The following is an 18,547-nucleotide window of genomic DNA, read 5'->3' on the forward strand; positions in this document are numbered from 1 at the left end:
ACCCCCCTCCCTGACAAGGTTCCCAAGCGGCACCCGAGTTGGCTACTACCCCTCTCCCTGACAAGGTTCAGCGGAGAGGTCTCCTCTATTCCTGACCAAGGTTCAGTGGAGGGGATATTTTTCAAAACACCTAAGTCCCAACAACAGGATCTTTAAATATTTAAAATGCATCCAGCAGTAGCATCTCACCTTATGGTTTAGTGGTAGACAAAAAAAAATAGGCATCACAATGTTCCTGGTTCAATTTCAACTCATACTATTCTTTTTTATTCTTCCAGTGAAAGCACAAGTAAAAAAACAACTCACCACCGATTTTTCACATTTTCTTTTGCAGCTTACAAGTAAAAACAAATAACCAAAACTTACAAATAAACTATGTCCACTAAGTGCTAACAAAATATTGCATCTATATCAAACCCCCGAAAGAGAGGAGTTTTAGCATTCTCTAGACAGGGGGCAAAGAATTGTGATTTCTTGCCATATAATTTGCACAAAATCCCACTTGACTATCTGACTGATGTAGAATCAGGTGAGTTAACATTTGTTCAAGAATTAAGTGAGAACAAGAAATAATCAGACAATTCAAGCTCCCTAGACCACAAAACATGTACTAACTCACTCTTTGGACATCAACCTATTCAGTCACTGATAACGTTTTTACAGTACATAAGTTTTATGGCCAAAAATGGTTTAACATCCAGAAAGAACAGTCTTCCTTTTATATGAAACATATACCCATAGATGTTAAATATGTATGAGCAAATGGACATTACCTTTTATCTTTTTTTGTGTTAGCAAATCAGCTCTGCCACCAACCTACCCCTTCAATACACTAAAATATTTTCAAAACCAAAGCCATATAGTATATACATATATATATATATATATATATATATATATACTGCACAGAAGAAGGCAACTTTTCAGACAGCCTGTTTACCCCCTTGAGAATAAACTAGTGACAACTGCCAGGGATCACTTGAGGTGTGTTTTAAGATCATCCAACACATGATTATCACTTCTGAAGCAGATATCATTTACCTGATTGACTGTTTATGCATTGTTCAAGGTTACTTCAGACCTATCTGTAATTTGAGCCACTTCACAAACTAAACCTGAAGTTGACCAAATTATGTTCACCAAAAGGAAATGTTTGCAATGGAGAACTCACAGTGGGGGCACCACCATACCAGGTGTGCGATTCATCCGAACTTAACTTTTGGAGTTATCAACGTGGTCAGAATTTGACCCTAAGTGACCTTTGACCTCTTCATAGAACATTCAGTTCTTGTACATTTCTGAGCATGATGATAATCGCAGCTTTGATTTTGAAGCTAAATATGTCGACAAGAATTTCAGGCTTTTGGCAGCTGATGACTCCAATTTACATTTGACCTCTTCACAGAACTGCTCAAAGTGTAATGCTCAGTGAGGGGGACCTATCACCTAACTATGACATTTTACCGATGCTACAGATGTTCACTAAACTCGACAATGAGGTTTTTGTATTTTGGCTGCTGATGACCTCAATTGACCTTGGACTCCGCTCAATAACTGGAGCAGCCAAATAATTCAGTGCTGTAAAGTTACTTCCTAATTTGCATGAAATTCATGCAAGATATGCTTGGTGAGTCACCCCGTTTACAAGTTGGAACATCACATATACATACGTTTACCTGCATACATACACGCCTAGATTTCTTTTTGCCTTTTGGCTAGGAATCAATCCAAGATTCCTGGCAGAGGATACTTATATATTCCTAGATTCTGAATTTACAGACTTTTTATGCATTAGCTTATCTTTTAGCATCATCACATGACCATCCTTAACGAAAAACCTTTCATAATTTCCATCTGTAAATCTGAGATACGATACCCTTGAGAAGAGCACTTTTGAAAACATGCAAGAGAGAAAAACCACCTGTATTTTTAGGTGCAGGGCAGAGATGTTCTAATGGTATTGCAGAAGTATTCAAGACTATGCATGAAATATAGATAGATTTCTGCAGAAAAAATTCTGCCAAAATGTTCCTTAAAGTTTAGGAAAGCAATATTTTAAGTGTTTAAAGTACAGCTTACATAACAGTCTTCTCCTTTATCTGTTGCTATTTTAAGGGAAAAAAATGCATATCCTTAGTGCTTCAATATTTACACACATGGTCATACATAAAAAAGAGTAGAAAAGCTTGCATATATATATATATATAAAATATATATATATATCTTTAAAGAAGCTGCAACATCGGTGGCTTAAAAAGTTTGTGATCCTGAAAGTTGGAGACCGGCAGGACTATCTGGTAGCTGGATCATATCACTTCCCAATTCTTCTTCAACTTTAGTCCTACTTCTAATCCCTCTGAAGAAAACTTCCATCGGCTTGTCTCTTTGGATTGATGAAGCGTTCGGCACGTCGCTACCAGAATTGGAACAAACTTTTCTGTCTTCTTCTGCCTTCGGGAGGTTATAGTCTTTTGCCTTTCCTGATCCAGTCCAAGTTAGACCGTACTTTACTCGGAGATGAGATGGAAGCTTTCATGTCCATATTGAGACTATCGGCTACAGGGGCTTGGGATTCCAATTTATTGTCTCTGTCTGATGTTTCGTCATCTTCCCAAGTCTCTTTCAAATTTAAGTCTGCTGGAGGTCTCTCGGGAGCTGTTCCATGGTGGACACCATAGGTGGTTCTGTCAAAAAAAGAGTATGAAAGAAAATTACTAGATAGGAATACACAAGCCATGTAGACAAAAGTACTCTGCATAAAGTGTAGATCATGCATGTTACATTTGAAGACAATAGCCAATAACTTTAAGGGTGAACACAGATTGCTTTGGGTGATGGGAGGGGGTGGGGGAGTAACACTTTTTTGGGTGGGAGGGGGTCGGAGCCACAGACAGAGATGCAAGAAAATTTAATGATTTCCCTAGCTTATGTAATGTCAGAAATGTCAATTTTATTTTTTTCATTTATAACCCATCTACTAGTAAAATGTCTAGTATTGTTGTATCAACTACAGTAGTTACAGAATTTTATAATAAAATGTAAAAAAAAAAAGTAAAAAAAAGGAATATATTACAACATGAAGGCCAAAAGTATTTGAGTTGCAATAGATTTACAAGCTTTATTACAATGGAAAGACATGAAGGAAAACTTCATAAAAAAGATGACTTTAGAAACAAACCTCAGTTAATTTGTTGTGAACCGTTGAAAAACAGTGCTATCAGGACAGGCTGGATTTTGTATACTACTTTTAATTTTTGAGGGAACGACCATTTAATTTGCCGAGGTTCATCGGCTCAGAGTGACAAGACTTTTTAGTCTAATACTTTAAACATTTAGCTCAGTTCCTCAGATCCAACACAAAATCACAAAAAGAGTTTTACCTGTCTCATATGACATGTTTACAGTGGTAGTACAAATTTGTCAACTTTTGGACAGATGGTGTTTAATTTTCATTCAATGGGTGCAAGGGTGTTGTTGTTTTAATATCAAGTTAAAGGAACATGCTTTGGTTGAGTGAGTTATTAGAATTTTTGAAAAGCAATGGGTTAACATTAAAGCCTGTACTAGAAGAGCTGATAACATCATCAAGTTAGCCTTTAAAGGAACATATCGGACGGTTTAGCATATTTTAACTGGATCAGCAGTGTATGAGTGTAAAATCTCAAATTAACCTTGTTCTGGTGGACTACGACATTATTGTGTCTAAAATTCAACCTACAATTGTCATTTAGGTAGATACTGAAGAAGTGACGGATATGAAGTCATGCTGTCGAGGAAGGAAACATTTCTTTTACAATTTTATTAATTCTTATTCTCATTTCATTATCTGACAATAACACGGATGGAGAAATGTACTGCATCTCAAACCTGCCCATAATCAGAAAGCAAAGCCAAAATATTAAAGTGGTGGGTGGAGTGGAGGCAATTAAGTGTAAGTGTTTACTATTTTGAATACATGTGCTGAAAGTTTCTCCATTTTGTTTATCATTATATTGATGATAATACTAGAGTTTCTGTTAATGGAAAAAACAAATGCACAATATCTTTGCACTTGTGTAGCAAGTCAGTCAATTTCATAGCAAGATTCGCTCGGGTAAATGGAGCAACAGAGTTCCGAGTGGTGTTAGTGGTACTGGATATGTGTTTTGGTGGGGTTACAGACAAAAACTAAGAGATGGGGAATCTAGGTCCCACCCCTGGTAGTGCATCTAATGCAGCAAAATACTAAGTAACTGGGTGTTTATTTACAAATAATTTACAGGTCTTTAATTGAGATGGAGAACAACACACAATAACTGCAATGTCCCTAAATATTCCACCAAGACCCGCCCCCCTCCCTCTCCCGACCAATTCTCTCCTAGTCTCTTTACGTGTAGGGTTTCTAGAAAGATCTGACCCTACCCGACGTTAATACTGTTACACCCTTTTCAAGACTTTTCTCTAAATATATTTATATCTCTGGGATTATAGGAAAAAATTAGCACTGCACAGAACAAAAGCCTTGTCAAAACAAATGTGACACAATGCACATACAATTTAAGGGAAACCCTCCCCCCCCCAAAAAAAATAATGCACAGTTGCATATGGCAAAACTAATGGCAGGTAAAATATTGTTTCCAATACACTAGTAACTGCACAGCTACTTTCATGATGGGTAAAAGAGCAATTTGCTTAGTGTGAATACTTAGTCAGTTCTAGGAAAAAGGGAACGAGCCTCTTATCCTTACAATATTCACCAAATGTACTTTACATTTAATCTGAGGACGAAGGAAATAAACTTGATGTATTCTTTAACGCTCAGAAAATTCCACTCTCCTCAACTCTATTGTACTCCATCGCCTTCGGTAAGACTGAATCTTACTAAGTGATATTTCATCACAGTTAGGGATACTTCTTTTCAGGGTGGGGTTGGCGGGGACAAAAAATTCAATACAAAAACTTGGTATCAATTCCATATAAGTTAGGTAACATCTTCGCTTGCGAACTACCATAAATTGAACATTTTAACCAACTTTAAACGTCCCTGATTTATGCTTGACACTCCTGCTAAACGCGCTCGGGTTTATTTAGCAGCGAAGTAAATCTTTGTATGCAAGACAGACTCATTGGTTAGTTTTGAAATTCATTCAAACTTTCTTCACACATGACTGAATCTGTGACCCTCTCGCAAACAATAGTCCGACAACCCATGTCTCCAGAATACTGCTACCAATAACTTTATACAATGCCAGCATCATATCCATCTTGTACTCTCAACGTACCAAACCCAAATGGAAGAAACTTGAAAATGTACCTGGCTCTTCCTCCTTCTGTACGGCTTTATGAGACTGAACGACCCTTTGACCTAGCATCTTGATCTCTGCTACCAGTCTCTTCACGGAATCCTCTGATTTAACTACGCTGTCCTTCAACGTCTAAGCAGAAAAGATGGATCAATAATCAATCCCACAAAGATGGATTAATAATCATTGCTTACAGATTTCTCTTTTGTTATACAACCCACAGGGGAAATGAAATCCACCCCACCAAGATGGGAATATTTTCACTTTCATTAAATGTCGTGTTAACTTTCCCCCATAAGGTCTGTTCAAACCACCATCTCTTATGCTATTGTCACGTTACAGGAGCAGACACCACTTACTCTCTCTGTTGGGTAGGAGTTGAAATTTAAGCCCAAATGAATGAGCTGGAGCTTGCCGATTAAAACTCCATATGTTTCGTCACCTACAGAGGTGGGTAGTTTCACTTAGCATTCTATTAAACACAAAATGTAGTGTAAGCAATGAAACTTGACATTTTCAACATGTTACATGATGTTGCATGTTAGTCGCAATGTTACCTTGCATCTAATGATATTAAACACCAACAATGTTAGCACAGCCCTTGAACAAAGCAATTAAACTTACAATAAACTAATAAAACTATACTCAAATTGACAGTTGAATGATCCATTAATTAATAGTTTTGCATTCTCACCTTCAATCTGTCATGGATTGCTTCGTTAGTCATCTTAATTCCTTGCATACCTTGAAGGTAGCCATCTTTATCAATCATATCTTTCCTGTCGAGAAAAACAGAAACGAATCAAACTTGCCTAATAAACTCCCTTGTTATGGGATCTTAGCATATATTACGATTAAAGCATAAGACAAGATGGCAATCCATGGCATCTCATCTCTTCTATGATGGAATGGATCTACAATGAACTTTGACCTTGACCCTTAACAACTGCATCAGTCCTAATTTAAAATTTGTCATATTATAGTCTACATATTTTGTGGTTAAATGACTTTTCCCATCATACTGACAAGCAGAAAAGGCTACAGTTTCTGGGTATTTGACCTTTCACCTATGATATTTATACCAATCATCCAAGATCAAGTGTACAGTACATGGTTAGGCACCTACGCACCAAGTATGAACCTGATCGGACTTACGGTCTAGGAGAAGTTCATGACACACTCTTTTGCACAATTTAGCCCAATTTAAACTTTAACTCAATTGACCCGTTGACTACAAGCCTAAACAGCTAAATCTGTCTTGTTTTAAACTTTGTCTCTTCATTCTCTACATATAATGTAGTTTAGTGCCTTTTTCCAACAAGTTGGCATGCAGAAAATGGCTAAAAACCAATGTTTAGATTTCTTGACCTTTGACCCCTTTGACTTCTTCAATCAGACAGGCATGAGTTAACATGGTCAAACACCCACCCACCAAGCTTGAACTTGACAGGACTTCGGATCTAGGAGGAGTTTGCGACATACTTAATTTTGCTCACTCCCTCACAAACACGCATACACCCATACTTACATGCATTCAAGTTCCATGAGGTTCAATTTGACTAGCCCTTATGATAGACTTACATGGACTGTACTGTATGTTAATCAGTCCACGTACAATATTCAGCCCATAGCCATGTACTGTAGGACACCTCACTAAAGTTTCTCAAAATATACAGCTAAATGAATGGTAGGTATCGGAATACAACCATATGCACATGATACACATAGACCAAATGAATTTCTGATACATTTATAATGGACATGTATTTGTGTGTGTGGTGGGAGGAGGCTACTAAGTAGAAGAGACCTGTTCAAGAAATATGTGCATGTTTTTAGGGATCGTTAAAAAAAAGGCAAATTAGCATTATAACATACTCACCAGGAAGTCCTGTTGAAAAAAAGTGGAGAGTCAATTAATGACCTTTGCAGGTGTATGTTCTTGAACAAGTCAACTTCGTAAATTTCTCTGTCTGAATCTCCACTGCTAGCTTATATCTCCACTACTAGATATCATTGGTGTATCTGCATTCCTTATGTGATCCAAATTGGTATTTACATTCCTTAAGTTTCAAACACGTTTTTTTTTAACATGGGATTAGTATTGGAAAAAAGAAGGTTGGACTTTATAATCTTCCCTTTATCTTCTTTAAAAGTGTAGGACTGGGTTTTCCAAGACCCTTTTTTTTTTGTTTACGAGCATGTACAGTGGTTTAGCAATGCATTGATTTAGCCTTTTAAACAAAAGGGATTTAGTACGTAACAAACTAAATTAGGCTATGACATTTATACACACTGTTCCATAATAAATTGTAAAAGGATTTGTGTAATCTCTTCAATTGCTTGTTGCTGTTTTCCCAAGACTCTGTATCAGATTCCATTTCACTTTCATAGTCCTCCTCATATAGATCAACTGGAACAAAAATATTATAAATTCTATGAATGATATCTGTTGCAGGATTAGGCATGAACACAACAGGTAAATTAAATTGCCACTGGTAGTAGTTTTACTGAAGTGTAAATCTTTTTGGCAAACAGGTATTGAAAAACCCCAATCTGCTCTTCTCTAGCTAAGGTGGTCAGCACAATATAGCTATCTCTAGTTGATCTTAGCATCATACGACCAATTCTTCAGAATCAATTTAAGATACAGTACAGTACTTTACTGAGTATTTTCTAGGGTGACTACAACTATGACTTGAGCAGAAGCAAAAGCAACAGGTCTATGCAGTCACGCTTTTGTGTATGGATGTATATGTGTATATGTAAGTGACATGCATGTGATGCCACTTGTAAACATAATAACTTGATACTTAAGGCAAACTTCAGTCGAGCTCATACTAGGTAGGTAGAATACATTTTTGTGAGTAAATGGTCCCTATTGCTTCTGGTTGAGGTCAAAGTTCATTTGAGGTAAAAAACTGTTAACCTTTTAATCATCATAATTTGAGACAAACTTCAATTAAATTCATGCTTGTTATGTAGATTATTCATAGTGAGTATATGGTCCCTATTGTTTTTCTCAAAGGTCAACAGATGTCAAACACTGACAACCTTGTAAACACCTTATCTTGAAAAGACACACTTCAATTGAGCTCATACTTGGTATGTGTATTCTTCAGAGTGTTTATATCATCCATATTGTTTTATGTGGAGGTTAACAGAGGTCAAACATAAAAACCTTGCAAACAATATATCTTAATGAGGTAAAATTCAATTGAGCTTATACAGTGCTTGGTGGGTAGGTTACCCATAGTGAGAAGGTAGGTAGGTTTTCTTCTGTGCCAGATGGCTCATAAGGTCAGTGCTTAAACCTGGTTTCCATGATGCAAGTGAAATTAGAGTGAAACGCTCCCCCAACCCGTCAATCCGTTGCTAACTAACCCCTAGCCGATGCTAGCACACATTTTAGAGATGGGTGGACTGAAGCAAATGGAGTAAAGTGTCTTGCACAAGGATTCAACATATTGACCATTCAACATGTGGGACTCAGACTCACAACCTGTGTGTTGCGAGTCGAAACAAGGCACTCAGCCACCATGCCCCATAGTGAATGAATTATTTCTATTATTTTTTTTTCGGCAGTCAAAGGTCATGTGCGGTCAACAGAGATCCAGCAATGTGTGGGACTGTGTGCGTGCCATTAGCGCAAAAGTGGACCTTTTTCAGATTGGATTTTGTTTGGGGACCCTTGCATACAGTATGTCCCTGGCTTAAGGATAATAATTTTCCTTACCAGGCAACAATGCTTTTTGCCTTGTTGGACAAACTCTCTTTGGGGTTGATCTGGAAGAACATGCTTGGTCAAGATCGCTACTTTCACTATCTTCATCCAGAGTACCTGCAAACCAATATAAAAGAACCATGTACAATTTGATTTTAAAAGTATGAAATTAAATCTTTCAACATGAAATTGATAGGTAGATCTTGATGGTTTGGCATATAAGAATTTCAGGTATCCTTTGACTCCATATTCAAGAACATCATATTCACTGTACAAATATTGTATTCTAATAATTAATTTACAACAGTGTGATTTCTTCTGACTAGTAGCCCTCATGGTAGACTTACATGGACTGTACTGTATGTTAATCAGTCCATGTACAATATTCAGCCCATAGCCATGTACTGTTGGACACCTCACTAAAGTATGTCATTCAACACATGTGTTGTTCAGAATGATTTAGTAAGCACACTTCTTTAACTACCCTTTATTTCTTGCAGTGGCATATGGAGGGGAGCAAGGGAACTTTCCCAAAGGTGCAGGGTATATGGCCCCCCTGCCCCTGGGTGCTGATAATTCTCACTATGCCACTGATCGTACTTGGAGTTTTTGCATGCAAGCCATAATAAAATTTGCAATATATTGAAGAAAATACAGCAATTACAACAAACTGAATGTTGTACATATGACACCTAGCATGCAGCTAGCGTGTGCATACTGTAGTAGGACACTTGTCACTGCTCCATCTTATTCCTGGGAGTTAATATAGTTATGGATTTACCACCAGAGAGAAGACATGTACATGAATAAATAGGTGGTATACATGTGATTTCCACTAAACAATATTTTGTGTCACCTTCACATATAAGTAACATTAGGTAGACACATACATACCATATGAGTCACATATTTAATGAGTAATATTAGGATATTCAAAACTTCCAATACCTCAAAATATTGAAATGTTGAAATTATACAGATCAATGAATGGTACTGTTAGTAGGACATTCAGCATACAACCATTCACGCATGAGGGTGAGACACTTGTTACTGTGTTTGAAAAGATTTTCTCAATATCCTCTACTGTTAAATTGAAGTAAAATAATAAAAACAAAACAGAGAGGACAAACACATGCAATTTATTTTGAACTGCATATCGTCATTTGAGTGTGTACTTTACTACTTTTCACAACTACTAACGTATGCCACCAAAGTCAGTTCAATGCTATAAGGTCACCAAACTGATTCACTATTTTTTTGACCATTTATCATGACGTTAAAAAGCAAATATCGCCCAACCCTACCTATATGTCTATGTGTCCTTCTACTCTTCAATATGCAGCTCAGATTTGGGACCCTTATAACGTCTCAGATCAAGATAAAATCGAAAAAAATCAAAGGAAGGCAGCACGTTTTGTAACTTGTGTTTTCCGTAGGCAATCCAGCGTCACTGAGGTCATAAAGACTTTGAAATGGGAACCCCCACAAAAAGAAGGAAAAGGGCCAGACTCATGCTTTTAATCAAATTATTAATGGCCTAGTTGCAGTCCCAAACAAGACTAATCCCTTCTTGAAACCAGGGAGACGTGGCTGCGATACTCAAATTCCACATAATTATGGTGCTTTTCTGTATAGTTTCTATCCTAGGACTATAATAGACTGGAATACACAATCCTTGGCCGATAAGGAGAGTCCTAGTCTTGAGGTGTTTAAAACTAGATTGCCCACGCATTGTTTGTTAGTGATACTTAGCACTGATGCCCTGCGTAACAACATCCTCGTTGTGATATCCGAGAGTAAAGAGTACTAACAGAAACAGAAATACACTGTAGATTGGTGTGTGCTCATCAGCAAAAATCTGGTTACTGCCAAAAAGTGACTTCAGCTCTTGCTGCCCATAGACGTTAACTCGAATTAGGCCAGTGTGGTTTAATTTACATAAATACCTTAAGCCTAACCTAATTGTGCATCGTTTAATTGTACATGAACCATGGTCTCTAGTGTGGATGATTGCGGAAAGTTCCTACTAGTTCATGAGCTACTAATAATATCAGTAATAAGGCCTAGTGCTGTCTAGCCTACGCTTCTTATCGTATACAAGTAGCATGGACACTTCGAAATTCGGACACCTAAACCTTAAAACACCCCAAAACTATATCTTCTGGTCTAAATCACCGGAAAATATATTTGATATGGTGGGAGAATTGTGTTATATTATGATACACGGCTAAACTATCCTTCCTGCAAGCTGTTTTCACGTTGTATTCCAAGAAGATTCTTCGTGATTGTGGATCTGGTATTTCTTTGCTAGAGTATTGTGAAGTTCGGACACCCAATCACTGGTCAGATCAGTGCACCCAACCCACAGTGTGGCGCTGGTGATAAAATTGGTGGCGCAGTTGCTCTTTCAGTAATTATAACATTCATAGATGTCATTTTATTGACAAATATGTAAGAACTTACTTGCACACGGGTCATTTTGGAGAGAAAATAACTGTTGCTTTGTAGTTTTTCCTGAAATTGGCTGTTGCTATAGGTTGCATTGGTGAAATCGTGTATTTCTTTGAAGTTATATATATATATATATATATATATATATATATATATATATATATTTATACATTCTTTACACATATGCCTACGGAAGATACTCCCTGATTTTTACAGACGACAGCTGAAGTCTTAGCTGCTTTCAAGGTCTTTCTCTGACGTCATTGTTGCAAAGTCACGTCTACACACTTTGCTTCACTTCAAAAACATGTCATATTAGACGTTTGTTGTGATAATAATGATAATCAGTTAATTAACACAATTAACTCTCCCCACCCACACCCCACCGCACCCCCCATTCATTAACGTTTAATAGAATGACCTAGCGTTGCTTCATTTCTAATTTTGATCAATTTTTTGTAATATCTATCTGTTACACCCTTTGGCTCCCGCTATACTTATAAAAGATTCATCGATCCTTGTATAGGTTCTTGCGGCAAACAGCTATGGCCTGATTTTGTTCTTAGTTGAATCTCATTTTCATACCCTAAGCTAAATTCAGGATGCGCGACGTAAATTTATTCGACTACATGTGTCTATTAAATATAACATTTGTCTTTTGATAACGTATACAATTTGCTATACTACCCTCACGATATAGAACCGTTTGTTCCTGCATGGCACAAATTTAATATCGAAGCCAAACAACACGGAAGGATAAATCGAAAAAACAAAACAATATATCGACACATCTTAAAAGGTTATTTTAAGACGTTCAGTCAGGTGGTTGCTTGACATTCAGTGTGGACGGAATTAGACCACCCCTCCAGGCCCGAGACAACCTCAGGCGCGTTTCCAGGGGGTGTTAACTTCCTCCCCCCTCCGCCAACACATTTCAACCTACAAAACAATGAACTGTATTTATTAGCAGAACGTTTGCGATTAGACACATCATTATATATCTAAATATTATGCCTCGGATGTACCGTTATAGTGTCTTAAGTATATTTTGTTTCATGGCAAAGTCCTCCAGACACCAGTCCTCCAGGAATGGCATAGGAGTGATTTTTAAAGATCGTGAACCACTCAATATAAATTTATATATATATATATATATATATATATATATATATATATATATATATATATATATATATATATATATATATATATATATATATATATATATATATTTATATATATATGAATATGTCTCTATTTTCAGATCCTTGATAATTTGGAATCACTAATTTCCAGTACAGCGCCATCAGAAAGGTACTCCGTAGTGTCACCAATCTACGGTGCTTTGTTATAGGTTATAGGCCTATACCATCGCACAGTAAGATTATAAAACGGTTCTCAATGGACCTAAAGAAATTACATTTTAACATTTTTTTGGTCCAGTCATCATTATTCTTATTGATACATAGTTGTTGACGAGGACGTAACAAAACTACTGATGGTCTAAATATCAGGTGGATTGAAGGTGATGATTAAAGACGCCTTAGAAATTAGGTTACAGAGGAAGATCATAGCCCTCAAAAAGAGCTGGCAGATGTGTTGGGGGAATTCTCTATGCTAAACTTTCATCCTTTCTAGTTCAAAATCTAAACGGTCATGGTTGTTAAATTTTGGATGTGCCATGAAAGCCCAAGCCAAGTCAAGGTAGGACACGAAGGTTGCAAAACCTTTATAGCGGTCTTTGGAAAGTGACGAATTAAGTGTGTATGTCGATAGAACAATTAATTGTGGTGTGGACGACACCCTGTATACAGCAACTAACAGCAACTAACGGAGGGCGTACAGTTCCACATATTTAGTTACTTGGAAATAGCGCAATGTCTAGGCGCTATGCTATATAAACACACGACACTGCAGCAGGATCTTTCCCATGAGAACTGAGTCAAGAACCACCAGGACCGTATGACCCCCTCAGAATCGATGCTCATGAATGTAAGAAATCTAGCTTGGACTACGGAATTCATGTTAAAACACATCAAAATAACCTTTCTTATGAGACTAGGCTATAGAAACATTTCTAAATCTCCCTCTTCCCATTCCTTTCGGACCGCCATGTGCAAGTAGAATTGTGGGTTGAGACTTTTGAATTTCCCTCAAAAATCTTCAATCGAAAAGCGGTGTGTTGGTCTTGATTTTTATCATTAATAAATTTTCTTCAGATAATCAAATCATCGTAAACGTGTACAGGAAACACGGAAAGTACCATTGCATACTTAAGGTATACCTCTTCCATGGGCAAAGTGCATTTCGCGGACACATTTTCTGCCACCCCACGAAAAGATTTTCAAGATCCTATGGATGCGGCCAACACAAACCTTATGACAAGGAAAATATGTAATATATATATATATATATATTTACTTAAGCAACTTTGTATAGATGCATATAATGTATACTCACGACAGGAAAATTCATTATAACAGATTGACAAACGTGCCCGTAAAACTTTTACTTGTGTATATAATGTAAGATCCGCATTTCATGGTAGTATCGGTCCCTATCTCAAGTATTATGGCCCCGGATTGTGTACGAAGTTTCCGTGTAGCCCACAGGATCCATTTAGCATACCCACCCTCTCCTCTGGGGTACACAAATTCGATGTGCCCTGCATGTGTATCACGTGACTAAAGAACTACGTACGACAGGGACATGCGCATGAATTTTGTGTTCTTATAGTTGACAATATTTTTCATGTTGTACGGCGCATCTTAGCGTTACTATTGCTGAACGTAGCCTTGTACGCTTATAAATAAATATAAATCTATATGTCTGTCTATCTCTCTATTTGTCTACCTGTCTATCGATCGGTCTATATGTCTATCTGTCTGTATGTATGGTTATCCTTCTGTCTATATGTCTATCTGTCTGTCTACATGTCTATCTATCTGTCTGTCTGTCAGTATGTCTGCTTGTCTCTCAATCTTTCTATCTATATGTCTGTCTATCTCTCTATTTGTCTGCCTGTCTATCGATCGGTCTATATGTCTATCTGTCTGTATGTATGGTTATCCTTCTGTCTATATGTTCATCTGTCTGTCTACATGTCTATCTATCTGTCTGTCAGTATGTCTGCTTGTCTCTCAATCTTTCTATCTATATGTCTGTCTATCTCTCTATTTGTCTGCCTGTCTATCGATCGGTCTATATGTCTATCTGTCTATCTGTCTGGTTATCCTTCTGTCTATATGTTTATCTGTCTGTCTGTATGTTTATCTGTCTGTCAGTACGTCTGTTTGTCTCTCAATCTTTCTATCTATATGTCTGTCTATCTCTCTATCTGTCTACCTGTCTATCGATCGGTCTATATGTCTATCTGTTTGTCTATATGGTTATCCTTTTGTCTATATGTTTTCTGTCTGTCTATATGTTTATATGTCTGTCAGTATGTCTCTCTTATCTTATCTATATGTGTGTATATCTGTCCGCCTGTCAATCGGTATATCTGTCTATCTATATATTTACCATATGTTTACCTGTATGTATGCATGTCTATATACAGTGTCTATCTATCGTTATATATTATCCCCATATTTCCTCACCCATTTTGACATGCTACCCACTTGCAACCCACTTGCAACAGGAGAAATGTTATTCATAGGCTATACATTTTACCAAAGCAACAGAGAATTTAGAAAGAAAAGCTTATGTTTAAAGAATAAAGGGAATCGTGTGATTAATAGCCACAGTGACTTCTGTTCACGTCAATGTGTCAGGCATGAGAAAAAGAGAAAATTGAATCTGTTGTACCGAAACATTCATTCTAATTTTTTCCCCTAGACCAATTGCAACTTCTCTCGGATGTCAAGAAAATCTTTCGATTGGTCCCGTTTTCCTTTTTGTGTAGTACGCAGCAGGCATTAAAGAAAAATATGTATAAAAGATTGCATGTAACGGAAGGCGTATAAAGTAGGGTATAGACAATACTAAAGAAACCCGCAATGCCCGTCTCTGATTGGTCACGTTTAAATGGTCAAATATTTATATAATTTACAGGTAATTATAGAACTAAAGGATGACCGTTCGAGAAAAAAAATAAGTTTGATATGTCATAGTCCAGGGAAATACCCTCACCCCCCCCCCCCCCAAATAAGAATAATAATAAACCCCGACTAGTCTCAGTTTAATATTTCCATAGGTATTTCGGTTTCAATATATTCAAATTTAAAATACGTTTTATCTCTGGAATACTCCTTTAAGGCTTACTTGATGATGACGTCACCTCCTCGGTGCAGACATAACTATTTAACGTTAATCCATCCATTGGTTTATAACATATAATTAGTCAATCTATAGCACGTTCTTTCTCATTTATGAACTATACAGAGCAGTCTTGGGGTGACATGTCTTATGATATTGAGTTTGAATTGCATCTGAAGAAACTGACCTAATAATGGTCTTAGTTTTAGACAAAGACAAGTCCCAAACCACTTTAATTGATGATTTACATATTCATAACTGCTTATCTACATATCCATTAAAACACAAGAACAACAAAGCTAATAAATGTTGATATACATTGCGTGCTCACATTCACGCTTTAATACTGACAGGTGATCACAGTGATCAATAAATTCAGACCTTATGCGGAATTTTGACATTACGTTCTTTAAACCTGGCTGTTACCACATGACTCAAGCTTTCGTTATATATATGTGTATTTTGGAAAATTAATGATTAATTAAACAAACAACACCCTCCTCCCCCCCAAAAAAAACAAATAAGTTAATGCAAAATAACGTTCTCCCCTCAAAAAAAATCATTGTTTTCTTCTCTCATATAGACAATTGTATATAGCTCTATAAGTAAACCAATCCACATTCGATTTGATGAATTGGTTTGTAGTTTTGTCCCTTGGAAGAATCAATGAAAACGCGCGAATACGATCTGCACAGTTGATTCTCCAGCTGATTTGAAAACCCGGGGTTCCACTCAACGTCCAGCTCAGCATAACGTGATTATGTGGATGTGGTTATGTGATATAGTGTGACAAGCTTTACAGTGGATGTGGAATATCACCACTAACTGATCTCTATACACTGTCTATACACTGGCTTGCGCTAAATTAATTCGTGATTTGGACAACCGCCATAACTTTTTATACAGACATCACCATATTTTTTAATCGCGGCTGTGACTTTCAATAACAACAACAACAACAAAAGACCCAGTTTTATTCAAGGGAGTGATAGTATCATCTTATTGTATTTTCAAAATCTTTCCATATCACCTTTCTGTCTGTGATTCCCCCCCCCCCCTATTTTTCATTCTATATGTGATAGTTGGCTATATGCATCGCTTAACAAAAGAACGGTATTTCCTTTCTCTTTATCTTCTTTTGTTTTTGATATGGTCGTATTACTGGTCTGTGAAAGCACATACATCTACATCACAGGATAGAAACAACCCCACCAAACTGGGGAGGAAACACATGGTCGAAACACAGTTGATGAGTTATATAGTACACAAAGTGAACAACATTATTTGGAAATAACGGTTTGGAAGAAAATTGGTGCCCAACCTTCAACGGCTTTTTTTTTTAACTTGATTCAAATTTTGAAATTATTTCAAGACAGACGGTGAGAAGTTCTTTGTTTACTTCATGTCAGGTCTAATAACTGGATTATTATATCTCTGCCTCCTGCAGTTGGAAGCTTTCCAAGGTAAGTACCATCTTTGTCTTCCTATTACTATTATTTTTCATATTTTTTATTATTTATTGCGTTATCAATCATACCTATATATATTACAAATAACCGAGTCTATGAGATGTAGGTAATATAACATTACTGAGTGTTAATAGGCCTGGTATTGATGGGGTGGAAGGGGAGGGGGCAGATTGAATAAGCGGGATTGGGAAGGGTATAGACTGGGCAGAGGGCTGGGGGGGGGGGGGTAGAGGGAATAAGCCTGATTGAGAAAGATAGATGGGGGAAGGAAGAATAGATCATTTTGGAATAGCAGCTATGATTTATCATTGTTTATCATACCTATTTCATATTCATATAATTATAAAACAAATGTTTTGTTTTGTTTATGGGACATGGTGGATTGGGACACGGTCCATGAAGCACAAAGGGGGCAATGGCGGGGTTGACTAAGGATTCAATATATGTATATTAGATGAAAACAAGCTAACAGAATTAGGAACTTACACACACACACACACATATATATATATATATATATATATATAGTTAAAATGTTTTAATTTATTTATTCCAGAGAAAAAATGTATCCGATGTTATTAGTTTGATGTAGACACATATACAAATCGTTGTAGAGGTCTGGGAGTTAATGACATATATAGTTATAGACCTCAAATATAGTACAATGAGAATTGTTGTAAGCCTTCGTGGCATTATATGTCCTCCCAGACGACGGAGGAAAGATACCGTTACACAAGTGTGGGTGAGTGTGGGGGGGGGGGAGGGGTGAATGCACTTGCTCTGTATTCTGACTATATAGAGGTATTGTTAGGTTGCGGTACGTTGCTTTGAACAATGGGGAGGGAGAGAGACAATGGGTCCTCAGTCTGGATGTAAAACATACCTGTATGCAGATATATATATATATATGTTTGTGTGCATGCTGCTTATTGTTTTTTATTATACTTATACCAGTATACGCCATGGATAGATAAGTACATAGAAAGCCAAACGTTTCAATAATTAAAGCAAAACTTCAGAATTCGGTTGTCGGAGAAAAGATTGTGCTAGGGATTGCAACGCGACAGTGGCTTACTTCTATAACGATTTCGCGCATAAATAAAGAGAAAGGGCCCATCTTGAGGAGGAGAAATATAGCACAGCGATCTTTTAATCATTTATCAATTGGTTGTCGGGGTCTCGGAATTCCAAGACCGTGTTCTTATTTCATGCATGATGCTATATACCATGATCGACAGTCAGTCCCGTGGTTACAATTATCAAACTTTAATTGTGTTAATTTGCGAATGTAATACTTCAGGGTCAAAGTTAAAAGTATAACGCACTTTGAGAAGCGATACCCGGCGGATATCTACTTAATTGGGAGA

At 37.0% G+C, this 18,547-nt stretch overlaps 2 protein-coding genes across 18 annotated transcripts in view; one reads left to right on the plus strand and one right to left on the minus strand.

Annotated features, from left to right (window-relative positions):
- Window positions 1-470: 470 nt before the first annotated feature.
- Window positions 471-18,547, minus strand: part of LOC139967447 (uncharacterized) — an 88,474-nt gene continuing 70,397 nt past the window's right edge. For 3 of the 16 annotated variants that reach the window (XM_071971260.1, XM_071971258.1, XM_071971259.1), the window contains exons 2-5: window positions 9,016-9,120; window positions 5,977-6,061; window positions 5,262-5,414; window positions 471-2,684 (exon numbers count right to left, since the gene is read on the minus strand). In XM_071971260.1, coding sequence (XP_071827361.1) covers window positions 2,604-2,684; window positions 5,262-5,414; window positions 5,977-6,061; window positions 9,016-9,077 — 381 coding nt within the window. In that variant the 5' untranslated portion in view covers window positions 9,078-9,120 and the 3' untranslated portion in view covers window positions 471-2,603. Of the gene's footprint in view, window positions 2,685-5,261; window positions 5,415-5,976; window positions 6,062-7,161; window positions 7,693-9,015; window positions 11,370-11,466; window positions 11,492-18,547 lie in introns of those variants that run through there. The other 13 variants (XR_011792992.1, XR_011792993.1, XM_071971267.1 and 10 more) reach the window with 12 other exon arrangements.
- The window catches only part of LOC139967446 (neuronal acetylcholine receptor subunit beta-3-like), an 83,148-nt gene continuing 81,001 nt past the window's right edge, over window positions 16,401-18,547 (plus strand). Inside the window, exon 1 of one of the 2 annotated variants that reach the window (XM_071971252.1) lies at window positions 16,401-17,174. Coding sequence is in view for 1 of the 2 variants with exons in the window: in XM_071971253.1 (XP_071827354.1) it covers window positions 17,114-17,174 (61 nt within the window). In the remaining variant the exon portion in view is untranslated. The remainder of the gene's footprint in view (window positions 17,175-18,547) is intronic. The other variant, XM_071971253.1, reaches the window with a different exon arrangement.

The sequence above is a fragment of the Apostichopus japonicus genome, chromosome 5 (genome assembly GCF_037975245.1).
Source record: "Apostichopus japonicus isolate 1M-3 chromosome 5, ASM3797524v1, whole genome shotgun sequence".
In the NCBI taxonomy this organism is placed as follows: Eukaryota; Metazoa; Echinodermata; class Holothuroidea; order Aspidochirotida; family Stichopodidae; genus Apostichopus; species Apostichopus japonicus.